General features: G+C 45.9%; 1 protein-coding gene across 1 annotated transcript in view; it reads left to right on the plus strand.

Annotated features, from left to right (window-relative positions):
- Positions 1–23499, plus strand: part of CACNA1H (calcium voltage-gated channel subunit alpha1 H) — a 257797-nt gene that overhangs the window by 185038 nt on the left and 49260 nt on the right. Inside the window, exons 11-14 of the mRNA XM_082490356.1 lie at positions 17498–17649; positions 18680–18865; positions 19530–19647; positions 20502–20657. Of these exons, the coding sequence (XP_082346482.1) occupies positions 17498–17649; positions 18680–18865; positions 19530–19647; positions 20502–20657 (612 nt within the window). The remainder of the gene's footprint in view (positions 1–17497; positions 17650–18679; positions 18866–19529; positions 19648–20501; positions 20658–23499) is intronic.

Raw genomic sequence — 23499 nt, forward strand, 5'->3', positions numbered from 1 at the left:
AAGTTTGGGCTCTCGGGAAAGCATGTAAAACAGCACTGCAGAAGACTTTGTGTCATCACACTGGAGTGAAGAACAGATATTTTCTGAGGTTCTCCAGTCCAGGGTTATTTATTATCATCTGAAGCAAATACTTTTCTAATTGTATATCCTTGTTTGAAATTCTCGAAACCCCAAATCAAATTCTCTTCCCTTGTACAATATACACAGAAAGTACCGGATACAGAGCCTGAGGGGATGGTTTAATAGTTTAAGAATCAGGTTGGCACTAGCCAGACTTGACGCAGCCATATGTTCGAATCCCCGGGGTGACCACTCACCAGGAGGTAGACAATGCTCCATACCATTTATTGTGTGTTCACTTAAAAACAGATGTCTCAATTACTGTGGCTGGAGGAAGAGATATTCTATCTCTCTTCCAAAGAGCAAGGCCACACCGCGCGCTTCAGTCCCTCCCGCCACATTTGCACTCTTTCTGTGTGCTTCCTCACTCCCGTGCGTGCGCGGTCTGAAGCTGGAAGCCCCGGCTGGTTGATTTTAATGGAGATTTGCTCAAATAAGGCAAAATAGCTGTTGGCCTTTCTTTAAACAGCACTGAAAAGTATCAAATGTACTTGGGAATAGCGTACTTGGGATAGAAGGTCTTGTTATAGGCCTGGGGCTTGTGGCTGTGTCTTTCCAGGGTCACTGTATTCCTTTTGGGCTCTGTGTGGCTCAGGGTAGTTGTGTCAACACAAGACGTGACATTTCAGCCCTGTCTATGGGCCTTTCTGCGTCCGACTCAGTGCCTGGGAAAAGCAGAGCGGAGCCAAACTGGGACCCAGCATGGGTGTTGAGGGAGTTGGGCTCTGGTGCAGACCAGAGCTCTGATCCAACAGGACCATACGGATGGGATGGGATGTGAAAGCTCTGTCTTAACGATGCAAATGGTGAAGCCATCAAGATTGATGGGGCTGGGGTGTGGGAGAGTTCAGACATATTTCTAGTAATCGCATCCTTCCTGTTGTGTGTTGTTTTTGTTTCTAAGACTCTAAAATAGACTGTGTAGGAAGTTGCAAGATTTGGACTCCTCTGCCCGGTTTTGCAGATTAAGGAGATAGAGCTGCTCTGAGAGGCAGCCAAACGCAGCTTCAATGCACTTCTGAGAAACCTCTTAACGCATCAGGATCGCTTCTGCCTTGCACATGCTCACGTCCCTCCCTCTCCCTGTCACGTTCACACCGTGAGGAAATCGGGCAGGCTGCTCTCTCCTGCGTTAATGCCCCATTGCCTGCAGTTAATTAAACTCTGCACGATAGTCAATGCAGCGTGTCACTTTGGTTAACGCCTGTCAGCCAAAGCGGTAACTTACCCCCATTATCTGCCGCTCTGAGTAAGCAGTTGTATTCTGGGTCTCTAATTCACTTCTCACACTCCTCTCGCCCAGCGTTTGCTGCTCACCCAAGTTTTTGCCGTGCCTAATTCGGCACCCAGAAGGTGCCGTCACATTTTTTTTTAGCATCTCCATAGAAACCACTTTGGAGTTGCAGAGTGCAGGGTTTGTGCAAATTTAAAAAGAAACTAACGTAATGGTTCAGTTCGGTCAGGTTTCGGACTGCCAGTCGCTTGGAAGGAGCGTGTGTTTCAACAATAAAGTTGGGAAGAAAAGCAGTGGAAGTTCTCAAAGGCAGAGATACAGCGATTTTCTGCTATATGAGCCCAGGATAAAGCTTTTATGATAGCACAAAGTTTATCTGAAGATAGCTTGGAGGGGGAGACACAGACCATTTTTTACGCTTCCACAGAAATGGAGGTAAATTTCTTGCCTAGGAGGATACCTGCTTAGGTGCAAAGCTGCTTTTTTATGTGCGAACTCCTTTCTTCACCTTGTTAACAAAACCGTCTCTCAGTTTGACCTCTCTTAACAGGTTTAAATGCATATAGATTAATGTACCTCTGATGTCTGGGCTAATGAAGTCCTGTGCCTCCTCTGCTTAATTTTCTAGTTTATAGATAGAGGCTCAGCACTGCTCAGGAGCAGGCAGGATTGGACCTAGGTTGGTTTGCACCTGACTGATAGAAAAGTTAATTCTGGATTGGGTAGCAGAGAGGCAGGCGTGAACAGAGGATGCTTCTCTACTAATTTGTGCTTCTCTGTCTCTAGCACAACCACCTAAGGCAACTTTTAGATGGGGATGAACTCAGAAATTTAAAAAAAAACATCGTTAGACAGCAAAGGAGGAAACTCCTTGCTGTGCACAGATGTCCAAAGGTCGCAGTGCTTTAGCAGCACCGGTCCAGGTCCATTGTCACCAAGGCAATAGCTCATTGCCATGGAAACACTCGCCACCTTCTCAAGCAAGAGCATTTGAGCAAGTCCTGATGTTTAGCAAATAATTGCTTGAGATCCACTGTGTATCCCACCCCTCGACGCATTTGGGGACTAAGAAATAAAATAATTTGACAGCTTTCACTGTGATCTATCCGTTTTGGAAACCCATGAGGAGGATTTCCATCAGGGCAGAAACATTTGCGAGCTGAGTTGCTTTCTCAAGGGCTCACTGTTTGCACGTGGTTGTTTTAGCTTTACTAGTTTATTAAAGCCACTATGCTGGAGATTGCATCTAAATTCTCTTTTACTCCCACTCTCTACAAATAAAACCTTGCGTTGCCTGTTTCGTATGAAAACTGACATAGCTGTTTTGGAGGATACGGATCAGTTTGGCTTATTCTTGGGGTTGCCTCTTTAGCAGGGGGTGGTTGGCCCTGCTCCCAGGGCAGGGAGCTGGATCAAAGCCCTGGTGCGGCCGGGGTAGCCGTGAGGTCTGGTTAGAGCAGAGGGTTGGAGCAGCCCTTCCTGTGCGCCTGTTCCTTATGGCTCTTGCGGCAGGAGAAACATCACTTCTGCTGGTCAGAGCCGTGTCAGGGATGTGAAAAGCTGCCAGGAGGAAAACTGGAACGTGGCATGGAGGAAAGTTGCACGTGAAATCTAGTTTTTTGTTCGTTTGTCTGAGCTGTCACTGTCTGACAGATTTTCCCAAGGTGAATGCGTGATGTGGGCAGCGGGTTGGCAGAGCCGTGCGACTGAGTAGGGCTGTGGAGTGGATGGGTGCTGCCCCAGTACTGTCACGGGGGAGCAGGCAGTGCAGCGAGCCACAGCTCGTCTCCTCTGCCTGGAGGGTTTCTCCTGACGTGGTTCCTGCACACAGTGTGGGATCGGGATGGGGGCACCGTGGCAAGGCAGCACAGAGGATAGCGTGGCCCATGCAGAGCACGAGGGTCAGGAGCAGCCTGATGTCATGTGGGAGGAGGAAGGGAAAGGGCTACCTGGCCCTTCACCCGAACCAGGCATCATCTGTAGAGGAATTACTGCAAGACGGTAAACCAGGAGGAGCGTGATGCCTTTTTTACCTTCGCTTTTCTCTGCCTCACAGCTCCCCTTGAAATGACAGCAGCGCATAATTGCATCGCTTTGGCGTTCACGGCATCAGTGCTGATGACTGGAGAGGTGTTATTATTGTTGCCATTAGCAGTGTAATTAGTGCTAGCATAACAGTCCCCTTTGCCCAGCGCACCAAGGCTGAACTAACAACCTCCAAAACCAAATACATCCACTTCACCAGCTCGGGGAAACAGTCTCTACTCTCAGGTGTTCGGCAGTCCTACATCTTCCGCAGCTTGTCACTGCAGCCTTGTAGTAGTAGTGAATTACAATAATTTTAATTAGTACTACTGTTATTAGGGCTAATATAATTGATTTCGTTGTTCTAGCAGAGATTTTGTTTCATTATATAAAATCAGAATGACTAAACTTTTTTTTTTCTGAATCATTTTGCTCCCATAACAATGGAAACATACTGCAAATTCGGGGCATGCTTGGGGGTAAGGCACATTTCATGCAAAAGGAATGCGAAAAATGCAATGGAAAGTCACCTCTTCATTTTTAAGTCCTGTTTTCCAGATTCTTGTGTTCTTCCCCCAATATTAGAAATAAATATTACAAGAGGAACACATTGCAAAGCCATCGTAGTTATTTTCAGTGAATTTTGTTCCTTGGCCATCTCTGAATATTGGCAGTGGTTTAATACAATTTCATTTCATTGGGGTTTTTTTGTCAAGAAGGTGAAAAAGTGGAAGCATTGGGCCATCTGCAAACTTGGTGGTGGTTCCACTGAAATCGAGGAATTCTGCCAGGTGAAAATCCAATAGCTGTCTGTAAGACACAAACAGCTGATGTGACGAGGAACAAGAGTTGCTGAGCTCTCCTGCTGGTTTGTGCTCACATTCAGTAATTCCAAGCTTTCCCTTCGTGCAGCATCCAAGTGATGCGACCATGCTGAAGGGCAGCTCTGTCTTGTAGTTCCTTTCTGACCTCTTTTGTCCTTTCTTGCCTTAGCAAAACAAAGTGGTGCTGTCTCAGGGAGCAAGAGGGATGACGGTGATCGCAGTTGTTATTTTTAAATTTCTGAGTTTGAACGCTTGTATTGCGCACACTTAAGAAGCTAAAATGGGGCAATGAGCTCCCGGGAACGGCTCATTCCATTGTCTCCAGCAGAAATGGTGGTGGTGTGCTGCTCACCACTGTCCACCTGCTCTGCTGCAGATTGTTATCGAAGATAAACCTGAAAGATCAAGACCCGAAAGCTTTCCTTGCCAGTCGTAATAGCACATGCTGCAGGCTGCTGGCAAACGCAGATTCTGGTTTTGTACCTTTTCGTCTTTGCATTTTCTTTTTGATTGTTGTGGATGCTTTTAATTGCCACTTTAGTCTGATGCTCACGGCTAAGAAGAATGTATCAATAATTCACTTGCAAGAACGGTGTGGCAGCACTAAAGTTCCCATCTGCCTGCTTTGGCTGCAGGCTGGAGCACCCTGGGCTGTTTGCAGCATTGTGTTCTCAGGGACAAAAATAAGCTTGTAACAATTGCTTGGGTTGCTTTAGCTTTGCTAGAGGGGAGGAAAGGTGGATTTCCCCTGAATTTTTTCTCCTGGCTCCTAGCCTATCTTTGATGCAGAGCAGAGGGGAGTTGCTGCCTGTAGTTACAGATGTGGATTTGCAGATAATCATTTCCATGCTGATGAAGTTCTTAAGTTCTTCATGAGTGTTTCTGGAAGCTGCAGAGAAACTGTATCAAAATTGAGTCTGTACCAAGTGCAGTCTTGGAGAACAAACAGGTTTAAGGTTCCCCCAGCTGTGTTTTCCCCACAAGATGTCCCTGAGCTTCATCAGCTTACGAACAAAGTGGTGAGATGTAGCTGCCCACCCTAGCAGTGGCTTGAATCCTAGGATCCCAAGGGATCTTTTTGGTCCAGTGTCACAAAAATCACAGTAGGTAGAGCTCAACTCACCTAGTCCATCCTTGCTCTAAGGCAGGATTAACTCTTCCTATATCAGGGTCATAAGTGGTTTCATATCTTTTAAGACAACCCCAAAAGATGAACATCCTTAGTTAATGAAAGTCTCTGCACGTCCCAAAGGGAAGCCCATAGAGAACTGCCTGTGCTCAAATGTCTAATAAATATTCAGGACCATGTGAGAGACTAGGCATCTAGGAGTTTGGAAAAGAGCTTGGGAGTCCTGACATTTGGTATCATCTCGTTGTAGACACTGAGCCTTCCCTTGGTGACCCAAGAATGAAGGCTCAAGCAGGCAGCACCCTGCTGTTCTGTAAGATACACCACCAAATTTTCTCATGATGTCGACCCAACATTTTTGTTTTCTTCTTCTACCACCAAGATCCTTGAACCTCAGAAAAGCTTCCTAATCTTCTTCTGTCTTTCCTTCTTCCACTTAGCACTCAGAGGTCAATTACAGCAGATTGCTCAAATTTTTCTGAAGAATTATCCTTTCCTTGAACTTATTTCCCCCATCAGGCCACTTCAGTTTCCTTTCCTTGGGCTTAAAAGATGACTAAGTCAAGGTCTTGGTTAGATATAGACTAAACATATTCCCCATCTTGTTCTTCCCATCAGCAGTCCTCTATAATGTTTTCTTGCTGTGCCTCATCTCCTAATACCAGTACACAGTCCGCAAATCACGAATGCGCGGTTTTCAAAGGGACTCTCCATAAAGGTCTATTAGCAAGGGATGAGTAATGGTTTGACAAAATAGATTTAAGTGGCCCCTTCTGAATCATCTTGGCAGTAATAGAGAGAGTGTGTCCATTTTTTGATTAAATATTTCCAGTGCCATTAGCTTGGGTGAAGTAAACAACTTCTATTGAGTTTGCCTGCTAATGACTACCCAAAGGCCTTTGATCTCTCTGTTATCAGAGAGCAAGTCTGTTGCTTGGATGTGGATAAAGATCATATAATCATTGCTAAAGGTGCCTCTTGCAGTACAATCAAAGAGTTTGGAAACAGTTCTTTATTCTCTCGGTGTTCGTGCTTCTGCCACCCTTAATGGATGTTGTCAGAGCTGCCTGTGATGGGCATCTTGTAACCTCTGCGCACAGTCAAAAATATGCAATTGTAGTTTAGCTGCAAGATTTTAGCAAAGAAAATCAACAATTAACCTTGATTTCTTGTGCAGATTCCTTGAGGCAGGACCTCTGTGGTCATTTTTCTCTGAAAGGGGCTGTAGCATATTTCCATGTTCTTTGTGTCTATCCTTTCATAGCATGTTTCACAATACCGTATGCTTTTTCTTAAATTCTCCAGCTCTTGAAATCGTATGACTCAGTTTACATTTAAAAGGAAAAGTTAGACCGCAGCTCTTCCTTCTAGTTAATGGTATGGAATACAAGATATTTTCTGCCTAAATATATATTAAAAAAAAAAAAAAAAGAAAATAAATCAGTATGAATGATGCTTTTAAAAAAAAAAAAATAGCATGCTTTGTGATTAGCCAGCAAAGCTGACTTCAGCCATTAGGTTGATGATTTTTAACTATTTATTGTTGACTTCATCACAGACAGTGGTCAAGAAAAAGGTTTGCAATGGGCAAGAATTGCGTGGATGCAATTCCTTGTGTGAGTGTAATTTTTTTACGGCGAGGGACAAGCCAAATATATTGGAGGAGAGTCAACACAGACCTTGCTAAGAGATGTCACGCCTCGCAGATCTGCTGGTTCTTTGAAGGACTCCACCAGCATATGGATGGGAATGATTCAGTCTGCATAATTTCCTTGGATTTTTGCCAGAGGCTCTTACACGAACTAAGCCGATGTGGGGCGGGATGGCAGTCTGCTCATGGAGAGAGAGAAGCCTGCTCGTATTTAACAGCTGCTTAAGAGAAGAGGTACAAGTAACAGGTCCGTTTCTGAAACATTGGGAAGTTGCCAGAGGCATCTCCTGGTGTGCTGTGGGACACGTGCTGTCCCGCGTACTCCTGAACGATGTACCAGTCGCGGCATGGCTGAGAGCGAAGGGGTGATCGTGGCTCCCCTTGGCGCCAAGCGCAGTCTGAACAGGCGCTTCCTTGCTTGCACCCAGCACTGGAGGAATGATTAGGCATTCGCTGTCCTCAGTTCAGGCATATTTCCGTTTTTCTTCTTTTTCAGTAAAAGTAATCAGTGTATTAGTACTGACAGGGATGACCAGTTCAGAGAGTCCACACTTGAGCATCTCTCCCCGGGTGAGCTATTACAGTGCTCTTGGTGTATTGCTGGAGGCATTCATCCCTGGTTGTTATCTGGAGAGATGGCCTCTTCCTCCTGTGACTTCTTGTTTAATAACTAAACCTGAGCACTTCTGGCCTTGTTTGGGGGGTTATTTTATAGGGTTTGGGTTTTTTTTCATTTTAAGGCTTATTTTTTCAGCCATCTGTCAGACCAAGTGATCCTCCGTCAAGATATAATCCAGCTGATTGGCCTACTTTTCAAGAATAGTAGCTTAAATTTTGTATGCTACTGCTGATAGCATTTCAGATTGCCCAGGTCCTTTCCTCCTGAGGGTGGAGAAGACAGCAATTGATCTAATCCAGCCTGGCGTTTATGCCACTTGAAATGAAATTGCATTTTGCTGAATGAAACTGAGAAATGGGAAAGTAATACTGCAAATATGTGGCGCCATGCGGGACCTTCTGCCTGGGAAGCTTCCTAAGGAAGTTCCTGCAGTGGAGTTGATTATCCCAGAGAACAAACTTGCTGATCTGTAGCTCTTGTTGCAAGAGGCAGAAGTGTGGCAGCCAAGGTTTTTTCCTTAGAAAACACTCCCAGCCAGGAGTCAATACCGAGCGAACTTGAAGGATTCACGCAAAAATCCCAGAGAGTATATGACTTTGATGTATGGTCATTGCTGGATAACATTAACTCTAATGGCTTTTATTTTTTTAATGCCAGAGTACATCACGCTTATATGCATCTTGCTGCATTCCTCCACTCATGCCCAATTTGCAGCTCCAGAAAGGAGCAGCGCATTTTGCATTTGACTGGCCGTATGCAGGTGGGTAAGTAATTATTAGCAGTGACTTTCATGCCACAGAGCAGAGAGGTAAAAGCAATTCCATAGAGCATTAGGAGATCAAGGAGGTCAATTGAAAGGAGGAAAAATTGCCATTGGCTATCTTCAATTAAACTGTTATCGCTCCACATGAAGGATCCCATTTAGAGGAAGGCATAAAACCTGAGAGTAGAGGTGACTGAGAGAATAAATTCTCCATTTTTAATTCCAAAGCCAGAGAGTGAACATTCATCAGTAGGCATGAGGAGATCTCTCTCTCCTGTTTCTAGCCTACTTTAAAGCGGACCTCATTTGGGAATCTCTCAGCAAAACATTTTTTTCATCAGAAAGCACAAACTTGTCGAAGCCACAGCTTTTAGTGGAGACATTAATGACAGCTAAACCCTTCCTGAGAAGGGCTTTTGGTTCTGAGAGGTTGTGGTGTCTGGCTGTCAAACACAGGGCAGAAGGCACCTCAGAATAGCAAACATCGTGGTGACCAGGGCAGTCTTCTAGGAGCTAGGGCATCCTGGTTCAAGTCCCTGGTCCGTTTCCAAGGCCAGAGAGCATAAATAACTTTCAGCTGTGCTCACGTGCATGGGAAAGCACCATCCGAACCATTTTTTCCTAGTAAGAGAAGTTACGTCAAGGCAAGGCAATTTCGGTGGTTTGAGCCATTGTCTAGATTGACTAAACTGGTTTGAAGTTGATTTTAAAACAGTAGGAGTCTTATGTTGTAGTAAATAAACTACATCAAAATGGTTTACAAAGGAAATATTTTCAAATGTAGAAATTGAAAGGCCCACTTGCATTATTCTTCATATTTTTTAAGGGCAGGGAATGCAGAGGAGGAAAGAAGCCAGGTCTTAAATTGCTTGGGGGTTTTTTTGTTTGGTTGGTTTGGTTCTTTGTTTACTTACCTTAGAAATATCAGAATTATTCCATTTGCTCTTTGACAATCAAAAAAGGGGGAGAAAAATAAAGGTCAAAATGTAGCCTTCACATTTGCTAGCAGTCTTCTGAGATGTCACTTGCATTCCCTGACAGCTCTCTGCTGCTTTGGCTGCGAGCTTCTGGCTCTTTAAACTCCCTCAAAGAGGACCTTTTCCTCTTCAGAGTCATTAGAACGACGGAGCTGTAAATAAAAACAAGCATACAGCTTGCAGAGTTTAGGGCAACCTTGTCTTTTCTGCATATAATTGTTCCAGTATTGAGTCCCTGGTTGTGAGATGTTGCAGCTTCCCTTCGCCACCCGTTTCTGGGCCAGGAGATGTTCAGGTTTACTATTGCAGTTTAGCAGCGCTACGCACTTACATTTCGTTACCAGCGTGTGAAACGTGTTCCACGTCCCAGCCCAGCCAGGGCTGTCCTTTTGACAGAGCCTTCAGACACTCCCGAAGCACGTGGGCCTAAACGCTCGTGCTCCTATCCAGGTGTGAAATTCGCTGTCTGCCTGTAGTGCCTCGAGCTGCCCGTTTGCTGGGGTTGCAAGCGCGCCCCCTTATTTTCAGTAAGGTGGTCACCAGTGCCCAGCCTCCGCACAGGCTGGGCGAAAGCTTGGGGAGGGACGCACAGCCCCTCCGGCTGCGTCGTTTCTGCATCCCAGTGTAAATCTGCAGTGATCTTCAGGCTGTTCTTGTCCCAGCCGTGCAGAGCGGGGAGCGTCTGGGGGGAGGCAGGACAGAGTTCCTCTGCCCGGGTGATAAATACCTGCTGTGACTGAGGGAAGAGAACAGCCCCCAGATTCCAGCACACAGAGCATCTGCTCTCGTGGTGGATGGCTGATTACATTGTTCTGGACAGGATAAATAATTAATAGCCTCACGGGTGCTCGAGGTGACAGATTCTCCTATACGCTCCATTAAGCGTTTAAGGAACTTCAGCTTGGGCCTGTCCCATGCCGTCCGGTTGCTGGGTTGACTTCAGAGTTGTCTGAGCTTGTGCCCAGGAGGGCAAATGTTGCTGTTGTCTCCATGTCCTTTGGCCAAAATTTGCTCAGTAGCAAAATGCCTGTGATGGGACTGTTAGTTATAGCTCCTGGTCCAAGAGCAGGACCTACTGGAGGAGACTAGGGTGCCTCTTTAGTTGGATTTGCTGTAAGAAAAGGATATGGGCAAGAAATTGGTGTTCGATGTAAGTTTTCAAAGGAGTGAGCGTGCAAGAAACACAGCTGAGGGTTTCAAATACAAAGTGTGAGCTCGTAAGAGTGCAAAGATTTGGGAATCACTCTGGGTGCAGGTGAGCTGTGGCGTGTGGGGAGGAGGGGACCACAGGCAGCCACGAGGACTGCGACAAACCACCCGCCTCCAAGGAGAGGAAAGGAAGGTGACAGGCTGTGGTTTAGAGATCCCTGCGCTTTCTCGGTGGCATAAACCCAGCCTCCAACAGTCCCATGCGTCCTATATTCAGAAGGCACACGGGTCCGGGGTTGCAGACCGATGCTCACTGCCTAGCGCAGTGGGAGTCTGCCTCTAATATTAGTATTATACACACAGTCCGTACATGTTCTAATTTTTTAGAAAAAGTTAGAGGGATATTTTGTAAATTTGAGCGCTCTTTAACAATTTCATTGATTTGCCCCCCTCCTGTGATGCCAGTGCTTCAAACTCATTTAAGCTATTTTCCACAATTTTTGAACAATATTTCTTATTAAAAAAGTCTAATCCCTCCCAAACCGTCTCTTTAATCTGTCCCAGAAAACTGGTTTTCATCTCACGATTGCTTTCACAGTGGCACGTAAACCCTACAAATGTAATATGGAGCCCAGTAATCCACCAGTTAAACAGATTAGTTATGTAGAGGGCTGTATGGCTCAGTGAGTAGAGCAAGCAAGCTTTAATCTCCCTCCATAGAGGAAAAGCCTGCTCAAGTACAGCTCCATGCTTTGCAGTCGGTGTGCACTGGAGATGCAAAGGGCTTCCTCCCGCTTCGCAGACCTCATGGCGCGGATGGCCCCTGGAGGGTGGCTGGTTGTGGTGACTTGGTTCTCCTCTCAGATGGGTGTGCACAGATGTCCAGCACCAGATGGAAAAGTGAAGTGCAAGGCTGAGCTGCCGAGAGGCACCATCTCCCCCCTCCACTGTGAGAGGAGGAGAGTTGTACTGTGGTTGGTATCTCTTTGCGTGTTTTATCTGGGACTTTCACCTTTTTGCATCATGACTGAGACTGTGGGTGTCCTGATATCACCTGTGTATCTGCACAGCATGCAGAGATGCCGCTTGGAAAAGCCTTCAGTGGAAAAGCAGAAATTCTTGAGTTCCTGTCCCGACCCTGCCTGTGGCTCACTGGGTGAAACGGATCTTGAAATCCCCATAATTAGGTTTCCTTTCAACAGGGTGGAGCAGAGCCTTTGCACCCCGTTACCATAGATCAGGCAGAGCCGCAGCTGACAGCACTGCCTGGTCTCTGGATGGCAGGAGCCTGTATTTGGAAGGAGGAGCAGGCTGTGCACAAATGCCAGAGGAAGAATAAGTCCTTGAAGCTAGATCTGTTCCTTCTGGATGGTGTTCTGTGCTTGGCTGTTCCTGCGTCTTTGCTAGGAAGTATCAGGAGCAGTCCCTCCCTTAGTCCTTGCACACAGCTCACAAATGCCTTTGCAATCTATGGACATACTAAAAAGTGAAGTTGCTTAGTGCTGGGTGGGTTATCCAGAATTTCACTAATTGCCATGGTTTGGGTTCATTAATCCAAAAAGTTGTGTGCTTTGCATTTTCCCTCCCTTTTCCACCTCATTGTGATTGGCCTTCTCCCCTGCTCCCTACCTCTGCTATGCGTTCCCTTTGGGTCTTAATTCTGTGAAATAGGGATGATGCCAGAGACTGCAGACAGGTGAAATCTGTTGCGATGGAATAACTGATAATTGGAAAAGGACAACCCCTCAAAAATGGTGTGAAGAGAGAAAACATGGAGTGTCCAGAAGCAAAGCGCAAATTGACAGTTCATTATGTCTCCTCTTCCTGGTCAGAGCCCGTGCAGACCAAACTTAAAAATATAAAGCAGAAAAGCCAACATAAACAAGTGCTCAAAATCCCATTGACAGCTTTAGGCGCAGGACTAGAGAAAAAAACAACACAAGTGCAAAGGATGTTTATGAGACTAAATGTTCTGGATTTGTTTACCACTCCTCTGCGTCTCTGCCAGCCTCAGCTCTCCCTGTTCAGGAGGAGTCGAATGGCTGCTTTGGGCTCGGGGGGGATTTCTGAAGCTAAAGCACATTTTTTACTCTGGGAACTTCCTTTCCTGTTTGTTCAGCAGGAGGGACCAGGTGTCTAACAGCCCTTTTCTCCAGTGTGAAGCAGGTATGATTATTTCTACTCAGTATCAGAGTAAAAAGGTGCCCCAGCCAAGGCATGGTGCCGTCCTGCTGGTGACTGAACCTAAGCTGTGTAAAATAGGTGGTTGTGGATGCAGCAATCCAAAGAGACAAGGTAGAAGACAGAGGAAAAAGTGGCACAAAGAGAGAGCGACTTCCTTGAAGAACTGCAGTAATTCAGTTGCACAAAGAGAATCTAAGGCTGCAAAGTCCTACTGTTGTTCTTCATCCTCTGCTTGTAGGAGCCATCAAGAATTTGACCATTATGGGTTTCCCTTTTATTGAATTTCTCCCAATTCCAGGAAGGCTCTGGGGTTGTGCTGCATCTTGCTGAAACCAGAAGTGTCGGAGTCTCAGAAAGAGACTAGTCTTCTGAGGTTTTCAGACCCAAACTATTTAGAAAAGGATTTTTTGTCTGTTTATCTGAACTCAGAATGAACTGCTGAAGCGTTTGAGGTTTGTCCCTAATAAAAACATGGGTTTGAATCACTGAAATATTCCGCAGCATAAATATGGCCTTCAAAGTGAGCAGAGGTGGTTGTGCTTTCCTGGGGCATGTTTTGCCTGGAGTCAAGGCTAACTGTTACCTTAAACTCATATTCAAGGATGCCGAAGTCTTACGAATTGTTTCCATGCAGTTTCTGCCCTTCTCTTGAATGGTGGGAAACTTACTCCTGCAGTCAAAGTATGAGGATTCATTTGAATCTGAAATCTGTAAAATTTGCGCTCAGATCTGAATCTTCTTTTGAACATTGCCTGCGACCTGCCGGTGGGACTTGTGGGTTAAACCATTCTCTGTGCTCGTTTTTGCTGACTGTCTCCAACATGGCAGTTCCCATTCCAGCCTCCACGCCTGGCACTGTGGACCCTTCTGCCAGCAGGACCGCATTGACCGCCATCTCCCGCGTTGCATCCATTGCAGGGATTCCCAGGCATTTCGTGGCCTCGGGCAGTGCCGTGTGGTTGCCATTTGGCCATGCTCCATTTGGCCTGGCCTGTCTCTGAAAACCTGGACCAATGTAAAGGTCAATCGTTGCAGCAGCTAGAGATGTGGAGATCTCCAAAGCTGATGAGGGTCATGCTCTCTCGCTGCCATTTGAAAAAGGAAGTTTCCACTGATGCAGCATGTCAGAGTTGTTAAGCTTCACAAAGTATTTGGCAAAAAGCAAAAAATGCCACTTTAGAACTACTCGGTTCAAAATGCATCATTTTGATGCCAACTTTTGTTTGTTAACCATTCCTTGCTAGAAAGGAAGTTGCATTTCGTGGCACAACCACATCTCAAGCAAAAAGCCTGAAATGTTCTTTTCTGAGGAGGTCAAAACAAGACATTGCAGCAATTTTAAAGCTTTGTTGCAACTTCATTTTCCTCCAGCCAGGAAGTTTGACAAAAATAATCCTTGCCATGAAAAGTTTTGTTTTCAGCAAATCAACATTTTGTTTTTCCCAGAGAAAAAGGCTCCTGGAAAAATGCCTGCTGTGGGGTTGGCTTCAATCTGAACAAAACAACAGTGTCTCCTAGTGGCTGACTCCAGGGGAATGGCCAAATCCATCTTGGCTTTCAGGTGCCTCTTCCTTGACCCTCCTCTAGATCTTTGCTCGTCAAGGAGTGAGAGAAGTGGGAAATTAGTTGTGCTCTAAGCAACAAACCATTTGATAAGTCATAAAAATATCTATGGCAGGCTGTTTTCTGGCCTCCAGTTGGTATTGAAAGGAGGTAATTGCATTTGAAGGCTGTATCACTGGATGCTTGGCTCATCTGCCGTTCAGCTTCCACTCTAATAATACAAAAGCTCACATCAGCAGCTTAGCCAGCATGCAGGGCTATCCATCCTTGTCTGTGCCCAGTGGGTCCTGCCTCCGTGTCACTGCAGGATTGCCCTCCAAACGGCTCACGTTACAGCAGTCCTTGTCATCGAATTAGTTCTGCCTCACACCAAGTATGATCGCTAAAGGGTAATGAAGATCTCTTATCTGAAGCACGATTGGCTTTGCAGGGTCAGCCACTGTCTGTCAACCTTGCCCACGCATCCCCCCCGTCGTCTTGATCTGCTGGATCAGCTCCTCATCACAGCTATTGATGGTCTCATTTGGGCCACCTCCTTGTCCTCTCCTTTCCTTTTCCTCGTGCCCTCTCTCCCCTCCCTTGAGAGATGGCTGCGGCTTTTCTCCTGCACTCTCTGAACTCGTATACGAAGCAAAAGTTACGGCGCTGGTGAGTGAGCAGTAAGGACACCCCGTTGTCGAAGGAAACTGGCAAATCCAAGCAATGATATTGGCAGATTAACTGATTGCAATGCCATGTGCTCAACAGGCCACAGAAATATCTCGGGGTTGGCTTAGAAGACATCGTTTTTTAGAGAATAGGAATTTACAAATTCTTTTTATTTGCCTGAGGATGTTTTTAAGTTTGTTCAGCTTAGGCATTTCAGGCTGGACGCTGGCTTTTTCGGTAATGACTCCTGAGATTGTCTTGTCTATATATTCCAGGATTAGGGATTTTGAAACGATCGCCAGCTATTCCAATTTTCATGTTAAAATCGTGACCGTTGGCAGCACATCTGGCAGCAGCAAGGTGAACTTGGAGAACTCTGAATTAAGTTTGACTTCAGGAGATGAGACTGCTGCTGTACTGCAGACCACAAAGCACTGTAGGTCGCAGTGGGCCAGTTCTCTATGTTTCCCAGCCGAAAGTGCAACAGACCAACTCTGTCCTTTCAAAGCTGCCCAAACTGCAGCTTCTTTGCTGATTATTGTGTCGTTAATTTCCCAGCCTCAACACATTAATGAGCCATCCTTGGCCTGCCATGAACACCCTGTCCCAAGGAGCCCTCAGTCTGCTGCCTGGAGGGATGCAAAAATTTAGCAAGTTCTTTTGCTTCTTGTTAAGAATGCCCTTGCGTAACCCCGGCTGAGGGGAGACCGAACAGGCCGGCCGCACGCTGCTCCTGACAAATAGCTCGAGGACACTGCGAGCGTGGTGTCTTGTCACCACTGTGGCTTACAGCAGGACAGACACCCGGGAGCCCGTGGGGCTGCCTCTGCTGGGGAAGCTGGTTAGATGCCATCCTAGAGCAGCCCTTTTCTTCAGATGTGTATTCATTGCAAAGGGAAGACCTCTGCCCAGGTTGTTTTGGCATCTCCAGGGAAGGGAATAGCACGGGCGAGCGCTGACTGATGTTAGGGAGGGAATCGCCATCCTCACAGCAAGGAAGGAGCCAGGAGAGCAGCTCGGTGATCGTGCTGTTCAGATGCGCTGTGCGGCCATCGGGGCCACCCCTTGCTAGAGATTAAAGAACTGAAAATTGCACAGTCCTTCCTCTGGTGTCCCTTAGTAATTAGTGTATATGGATTATAATCATGACGACTGAGGCTCTTAGTGCTCTTTCTCCTGGATAAATGGTTGAGCAAAAGGCAGTCTATTGCATAAAGTAATTTAGCCTATGAATGATGGTTCATTAGCAGCCCACAGACTGTCGCTGCCTATAGTAGGGGGTGTGGGGGCTCTTCCTGCATTCGAGTTAACTCTTTCACCTCCTCGTTCAGTTGCCAAGGATTGAGTTTGCAGAGCGTGGAGTTGCTTAGTGCCACAGTATTACAATGGTCTTCTCCCTTCGGAGCCTCAAATCATGCAACAACATCCCCAAGAAACTGCCAACTTTTAACATAGTGTCTAATGACGGATGGGGAATAAAGGAAGCTATTATCAGTCAGGAGATGAGTCAGATATGAAAATAACACCTTTTTCTAGACAATATTATTACACTAAGGAAATGAAAAAGACTCATTTTCTTTTGCAAAGGAACAGGCCTTGAGCATTAGAAATGCGCATTGCAGAGCCCGGTGCTGTTTGAGGGAGTAGCCCCAGTAAGAGACCAAACCTCATCCCACCTTTGGCATCAGTCCCTGCTGTGCCACATTTTGGAGCCTGGGTGCTGGGCAGGCAGTGCTGCGCTTCCCAGGAAAGGAACATCGAAGGCTGTGTCTGAAAAGCAAGATTGTAGCCCAAGGTGATTTGGCACTGGTGGTTGAGGAGGAGCATGGAAAAATCGGTTCTTGGATTTAAGCTGCATGCAGACTTGTACGCTCAGAGAAACCCACGCTGATCCTGGAGGCAATCCTGACACTCAGGGCCATACTGCTGTCATTTAAACAAAGTCTGCTGTACGTTACTAACCAGGACTTCAGAAGAAAAAATCATCATGGGTTTTCTGGGGGACAATTTCCAAAGGGAGATAAATATCTTCAGGGAGATAAAAAGGGAGTCAGTTAGTCCTACTGACTTTCACTGGTGGTTTTTTGTTTTCCTAATTCTCTTAAGAAATCTCTGTGAGAAAAGTGCTTTGTTTGTATGTGAATAGGGCTATACTGTATTGACAGTGCTCTTTCTTCGGATATAGCAGAATCCATAAAGCTCTGCTGGAGTTAGTGCAATAAAAACAGCCTGACCAATGCAAGTCCCGATAGAAGCCCTACAAGCCATGTTAGCCGTTCACCTGGATAATTGTATCTTGCAGCAGTGAACAAACCCTCTCCTTTGCATAGCTTTCGTTTTTTGGGCCCCTCTGTTGGGCACAACTGTTCTGCAGCTGCTCCAGAAATGGGCTGGGATTCTGTGTTTCCAGTAAGACTCACAGGGACTGTCCGTGAAGTTTGTCTGCTGTTCCCTTCAGACACTTCTTTGCCTCCATGGCTCTCCAGAAGGAACATGGGAAGATGTAGCTTTTGTGCATCATTAGTATAAATCCCAGAGCAGGAGGAACATACCAGCCTTCAGCCATTTCCTCTGTGCATGTGTTTGACCATGTTGCTTTTTTGCCCCATAGCCAGACGAGTTGACCAACGCCTTGGAGATCAGTAACATCGTCTTCACAAGCATGTTTGCCCTGGAGATGCTCCTGAAACTCCTTGCCTTTGGCCTCTTCGGCTACATCAAGAACCCGTACAACATCTTTGATGGGATCATAGTTGTCATCAGGTCACTGCCAGTTCTTTCTCCACTGTGGCTTTTCTGCTGAGGGCTCAGACCCGTTGGGGAGTGGGATGGGGAACAGGAATGACGTGGCATGTGTTAATCCAGGGCTCGCTAGCTATGATGGGCTATAATTATGCTGGCCTTTTAGATTCCTGTCATTAGAAGGGCCGTCCAAAGTAAATGGACCTGGCAGATGGAGAACAAAGTCTATTTACGCCACACATCTGGCACTGCAGTCCATTTTCCACTGAAGTGCAGAATGGCTGGTCCTGGGAAAGGAGTACTGTGAGTGTCCCTATCCCAGCAGCATGCCCTCCCTCTCCTGAATTAACACGTAACTCAGACCAGAATAGGGCAAGCAGGAGGGTAAGAGAGAGCACTGTTCTGCTGTCCTCTCCCAGGGGAACACAATCCCAGCCTAAACTGGGGATGTCACAGCGCATGTGTGAGAAGCTTGTACAGCAGCTCTCTGTGCTGGGGTCCTTTCTAGCAGTGCTGTTCACCCCTCAATCAGTAGTTTGGGGCAGAGAAGTCAAGGCAGACACAGAAGGTGTAAACCAGAATAGTGCTCTTGGCTTCAGTTGGCTCACCCCTTTGATTCAGAGAAGTGAGGAGCAGTAGAGGCCCAGAACAAAGGCCCGTCTGTGGCCTGATCAAACCAACCCACCCCAACAAACGTAAATCCCTCTGGATATTAGCTTGTACAAAATTGCGGTCCACATTTTGTGGCTAGGCTTGTGTCTGATTGTACTGATGCAGACCAGCAGGAGACATGCTGTGTTGTGAAGAGCCACAGAAAGCAAGGGAATTAAAGAATCGAGAAACCAGCTATAAAGGATGTACTTTGTGCTAGAGGATGTGTGTCTGCACACTGGGAAGTGAAGGTGTTTTTCAGAAGCAAGAAAGTAGCAGGCAAACAAACTACCCTTTTAGGGCTTAAATGGTGTGATAACCTGTAAGAAACCAGCCCGCTCAGGGCTTTCACTGTACAGTACTGCTGTTTACAGTTCTTCTCCTTGTGGTGTTCCTGCAGTGTCTGGGAGATCATTGGCCAGTCGGACGGAGGCCTCTCTGTGCTACGAACTTTTCGGCTGCTCCGGGTGCTGAAACTGGTGCGTTTCATGCCTGCCCTCCGTCGCCAGCTGGTGGTCCTAATGAAGACAATGGACAATGTAGCCACCTTCTGCATGTTGCTCATGCTCTTCATCTTTATCTTCAGGTACCGGAGGCTGTAACTCTTCTTCGATTCAGCTTGCTTAAGTAATACGTAGATTAGAATAATGATACACTGCATTTGCTAGGCTGCCTACATGATAGAAGTGCTCACAATAGACTGACAAGCAGACACTCAACAGACTATTTACCTCTTTTTGGTCTCAGCTTTTCATGCAGTACTGTAATTCTGTAGATGAATGAAGTACACAAACAGGCAACAATTGCTCTGGAGTTCCTGAGAGGCTCGTTTAGCTGTGCCTCAGGAAGCTGTCAGTAACTGGACTCTACCAGTATTATATTTCAGATGGAGGTTGTACAGGCTCCAAGACTTCTGTCTGTTTGACCCTATAATGCTCCTCAAGATCCTATTCTTGGAAATCAGATGGATTAGCGAGCTGGCAAGGTGGTTTGTTTTTTTATAGACAAAGGAGATCCCTGATTTGACTTCAGTGTGGACAATTGTAATGAAACGTGACACAGAAGAACCACATGGGAGGGTTTGATCAGTGATCATGTCTGTTTTAGAGCAGAGCCCTTTGTCCTGAGAGATACCACTGGCATACAAAACACTGGGAGGAAAAAGCATCCCAAAAATCACTGCAGTCCTCTCTGCAACCATATTTGACGCAATAATACGTTTCTTCCATCTCCCTTTTTTCCCACTCTAGCATTCTCGGCATGCATCTTTTTGGATGCAAGTTCAGCCTGAAAACTGATACGGGAGACACAGTTCCAGATAGAAAGAATTTTGATTCCTTACTTTGGGCCATTGTGACTGTATTTCAGGTAAGCTCTGGATCTTCTGGGAAGTTTTAACATAGACCACCTGGACAAGTTATTTCACTTCTAAAAAAAACCACCATATTTCAGTAGGTGTCAAATTTGGACTGAAATGGCACTGAAGCAGTTATTAGGGCAAAGTGATTGTGTGTCCATTCTGCTCCTGTTCTGTAGATCTCTGTCTCCTTACTTGCTTTCACTGTCCCAAAAATGCACTTTGCAAATAATTTCATTTAACTGGGAGTAATAAATACTGTTGCAAATCAGAGCTGGTGTTGCTGGCTCTATATGCTGAGAAAGTCTGTATATAAAAAGTTGTGTTTCCTCTGCAAAAAAAGATCTGTTATGTGCTTGAAATTACTGGCATATTCCACAATGGAGCAATGTCCGCTTCCTTGAGCCACCCACGTTTCTTGAGCCACCCCATGTCATTTATCTGATCAAATATCATGTCCCCTACCCCTTCCTTCAGCTCCAGACGCCTTATAGAGAGTAGCCCCAAAAGAGACAACAGCTCTGGCCTCAGGTCTGTTATCTTCAGATGTTTGTCAAAGGAGGCAACCGAATAACGGGACTCCTTTGTGTTACCATATTTAGGATCTGAACTAGTCATCGCTATGGGCAGTGGTGCGCTAGATCCTCCTGCAGAAAGGAGAGGTTTGCCCAGGAGAGAGCTCTCACATGCAAAGATCTAAATAAAGGAGTGTTTTGCTGTCTCATCTCATGAGACCTGAGAATATGCTCAGAAAAGGTCAAAAGGAGAGGAGGAAATGCATGAGTCAGCATTTGAATGCAGCTGCAGCTGCTGTGCATGACAGGAGTGGAGTAATTGGAGAGTCTTTCCCTTCACCTCTCTGCAGATCCTCACTCAAGAGGACTGGAACGTGGTCCTGTACAATGGGATGGCATCTACATCCTCATGGGCAGCACTCTACTTTGTGGCCCTGATGACCTTCGGCAATTATGTGCTCTTCAACCTTCTTGTTGCCATTCTGGTAGAAGGCTTCCAGGCAGAGGTAAGAGATCTGAGCAGAGGGAGGGAGAAAACTGAGAATCACGTGTAGGCAAGAGTGTAGGGCTGAATCCATGTCAGTGCAAACATCTAGCCATGCAAGCAGCCCTGAATTTAAACTTAAGGTGGTGTAGATGAGCTGGGTTGGGCATGTGAGGCTCTTGTGAATCTGTCTTTGCTAATAAGGCCCACTGGACTTGGCATGGGTCTTGTGAGACCAACGCTTTGATTGATCTGTTACAGGGTCTCTTGTATGACCGAGAGGAAATAATTTAGGATGGATTTAACTCACCTAATCTCCCACGTGTCCTGTGTTTGTGTTTCTTTATGGTGGGCCTCAGGCCTTCAATGTATCGAGCCAACGCGAGCAGTGGGGACAAGGTAGAATGTGAACAGGCCTTTCCTTGTGACTCTGTCCCTTATGTGTTATTTGAGGCTAATAGCGCAGCTGTTCAAAAGCTGTGTTGCAAGGTTACAAACATTAAATTTTGAGATACTTAGGATGATGTAGGACATGTGAATGCTAAAGAGATTTTTACTTACACCTGAAAATAATGTCTGTATCAGGTCAATGAGCAGGGAATTTATGATAAACTGCAGGCATCTCATCTCATCTCACATGGAAAGGATTAGAGAAATGATTTTATTTCTCAGTCAAAAGTGGTATGCAGTGTCCTGATCTGAACTAGGCAGGAGCCTTAGCAGCTGTGCGGGCAATCCTGTGCCACATGATCCAGAGCAGCAGGACACACTGGTATGAGTGGTGTAAGTGGTATAGTACTGGTGTGAGTCGGGGGCCCCTGCAGCCTCCTAAGTCTTCCTCCCCCTTGGCAAGTCCATTCCAGATCTGCTTTCAGCATCCTGAGAGTGTGAAACCCCGATCCCTTGCCCTACCCTGTTCTTCTCCATCTTCCTTTCAGATCACAGCAAGTCTATTTGGGAGAGATTTTAAGTGAGGATGATGTTTCAGTTGTAAATATGACGATGTATGTACACATATATATTGTCCAGGAAAAAAAAAAAACAAAACTTCTTTTGAAGTTCTAGTGTACATAGAAATTATTTTGACACTTACCAAAAATCATCCAGTCCCGGTTAAAGCTAAGAATAGTGGCATAGAAAAGGCTTACATAGTACTTTCGGATTTTTTAATTATTACACTTTTTGTTTCTGCAACCACCAAGAAGGGAAAGTTTGCTTAGTGCTGGATAGGCTTCAGAGACACACAGACTCAGAAGGAAAATGAGAGAATGGCTTCAGTTTTCACCGCCTTATCTCCCAAGGGAAAGAGGAGAAAGAAATAATTTTTAGAGGTTTGGGGTTTTTTTTTTTCACTTTTCATTTTTTCCCCAAAATGGTATCATGCTTTCATTTGCCATGTTTAGATCACACTTATGATCCACTGACCATGGAATATCATAGAAATATTCATGGACCAAAAATTCCCTTTCCTCAAGCCAGCACAGCCACATTTGTCTTTCAAGGATGTCTGCATAGATTCATTATTAAAACATCCCTCCTAGCTTCCTTGCAGCACTAGCAGAGGAAAATTAATTGAAACAACAGGAGCCAAGCACCAGTTTGGAAAAAAAACACCCTGATCTACATCACTTAGTGCTGTTTCATGGATGCTGAGGGTGATGAGTGCCACCTACACACACAGAGAAGACACAAGTAGTCCAGCTCATCGCTTTCAAAGTGAATGGCTCTGCACTACATCTTGATGTCTTGTACAGTGGGACCCATGCCCTGAAGATCCAGCACAGCTGACCAAGAAGAGCAAGAAGGTCCTTTTCCAAGATCAAGCCTATACTCCATGTCTCGGTGACCAGAACTCATGCTGACACTGTTTATTTCCAAATTCATGTAATTTTCTCAGCGTCACCAGTCTCAGCATCTCCTGGCTCTGCTCTGGATACTGTAACACCTTTGCCATATTCCTGTTCTAGTGCAACCTAGATGGTGTTGGATGTTTTAGCCACTAACCAAGTAAGACCGAATCAAAGGAATTGCCAGTATTTCTACAGGCTCTGCAGCAGCTGCTGTCTTCCAACCCAGAAGGAGTTTTCCTTTAGGAGAGTTGTAGCTGTATTCAGAGTGGTTGTGCTAGACCTCAGTTCTGCTAGAAAATGGCACAGGCTGTAGCAGAATAAAACCCGTACTGAAGTAACAGATTTTCCTGACCTGAACGCAGAAGCAACCAATACAGTTGGCTGTACGGTAGCTCAGAGTATTCAGTGGCCAGATGTGTCAAATATCCTCAGATTTCACCAGCCAGCAAATCTGGGTGGAAAATAAGGACATGCCAAGGAAACCCAAACGGATGATAACCAGCACGTGTGACCTGACTAACTGGAAACTGCTCCAGCTCGAGCAATCTTGCATTTGGGCACAGGGAGCCCTTGTACAGCAGTGTGCATCCTTTGTTACTGATTGCTTTAAGGCAGAAAGTTTTCTCCACTCGGCAACCTGGCAGCTTGCGGGTACCTTTGTATGGTACCGATCCCATTCCTTACCTGCCCTCTTGGAGGTTGAATCACCTGCTAATGCGAAGCCAGAAATGGGCAGCCTCATGCAATACCCTCTGAGTGCATGATTACAGACTCAGGCGAATGGCTGTCGTTTTCTTGCTTAGGCTTAATGGCTCCTTTCGGAACCGTTACGGACCATGATTTAAATGGGTGTAAGAAGCAGTTTTCAAAGCTCGTAGTATTCACTCAGTGGTGCCTCAGAAAAGGCCAGGAACCACAGGCATGACATTTGCAGGGCACATTTTGCTCTCCGCTTCCATTTATTATAAATCCTGACATTAAGCCTATGGGCTTGTCAGTTGTCTCATGGTGAGG

This window comes from Vanellus vanellus (assembly GCF_965231255.1).
Source record: "Vanellus vanellus genome assembly, chromosome: 14".
Lineage (NCBI taxonomy): Eukaryota > Metazoa > Chordata > Aves > Charadriiformes > Charadriidae > Vanellus > Vanellus vanellus.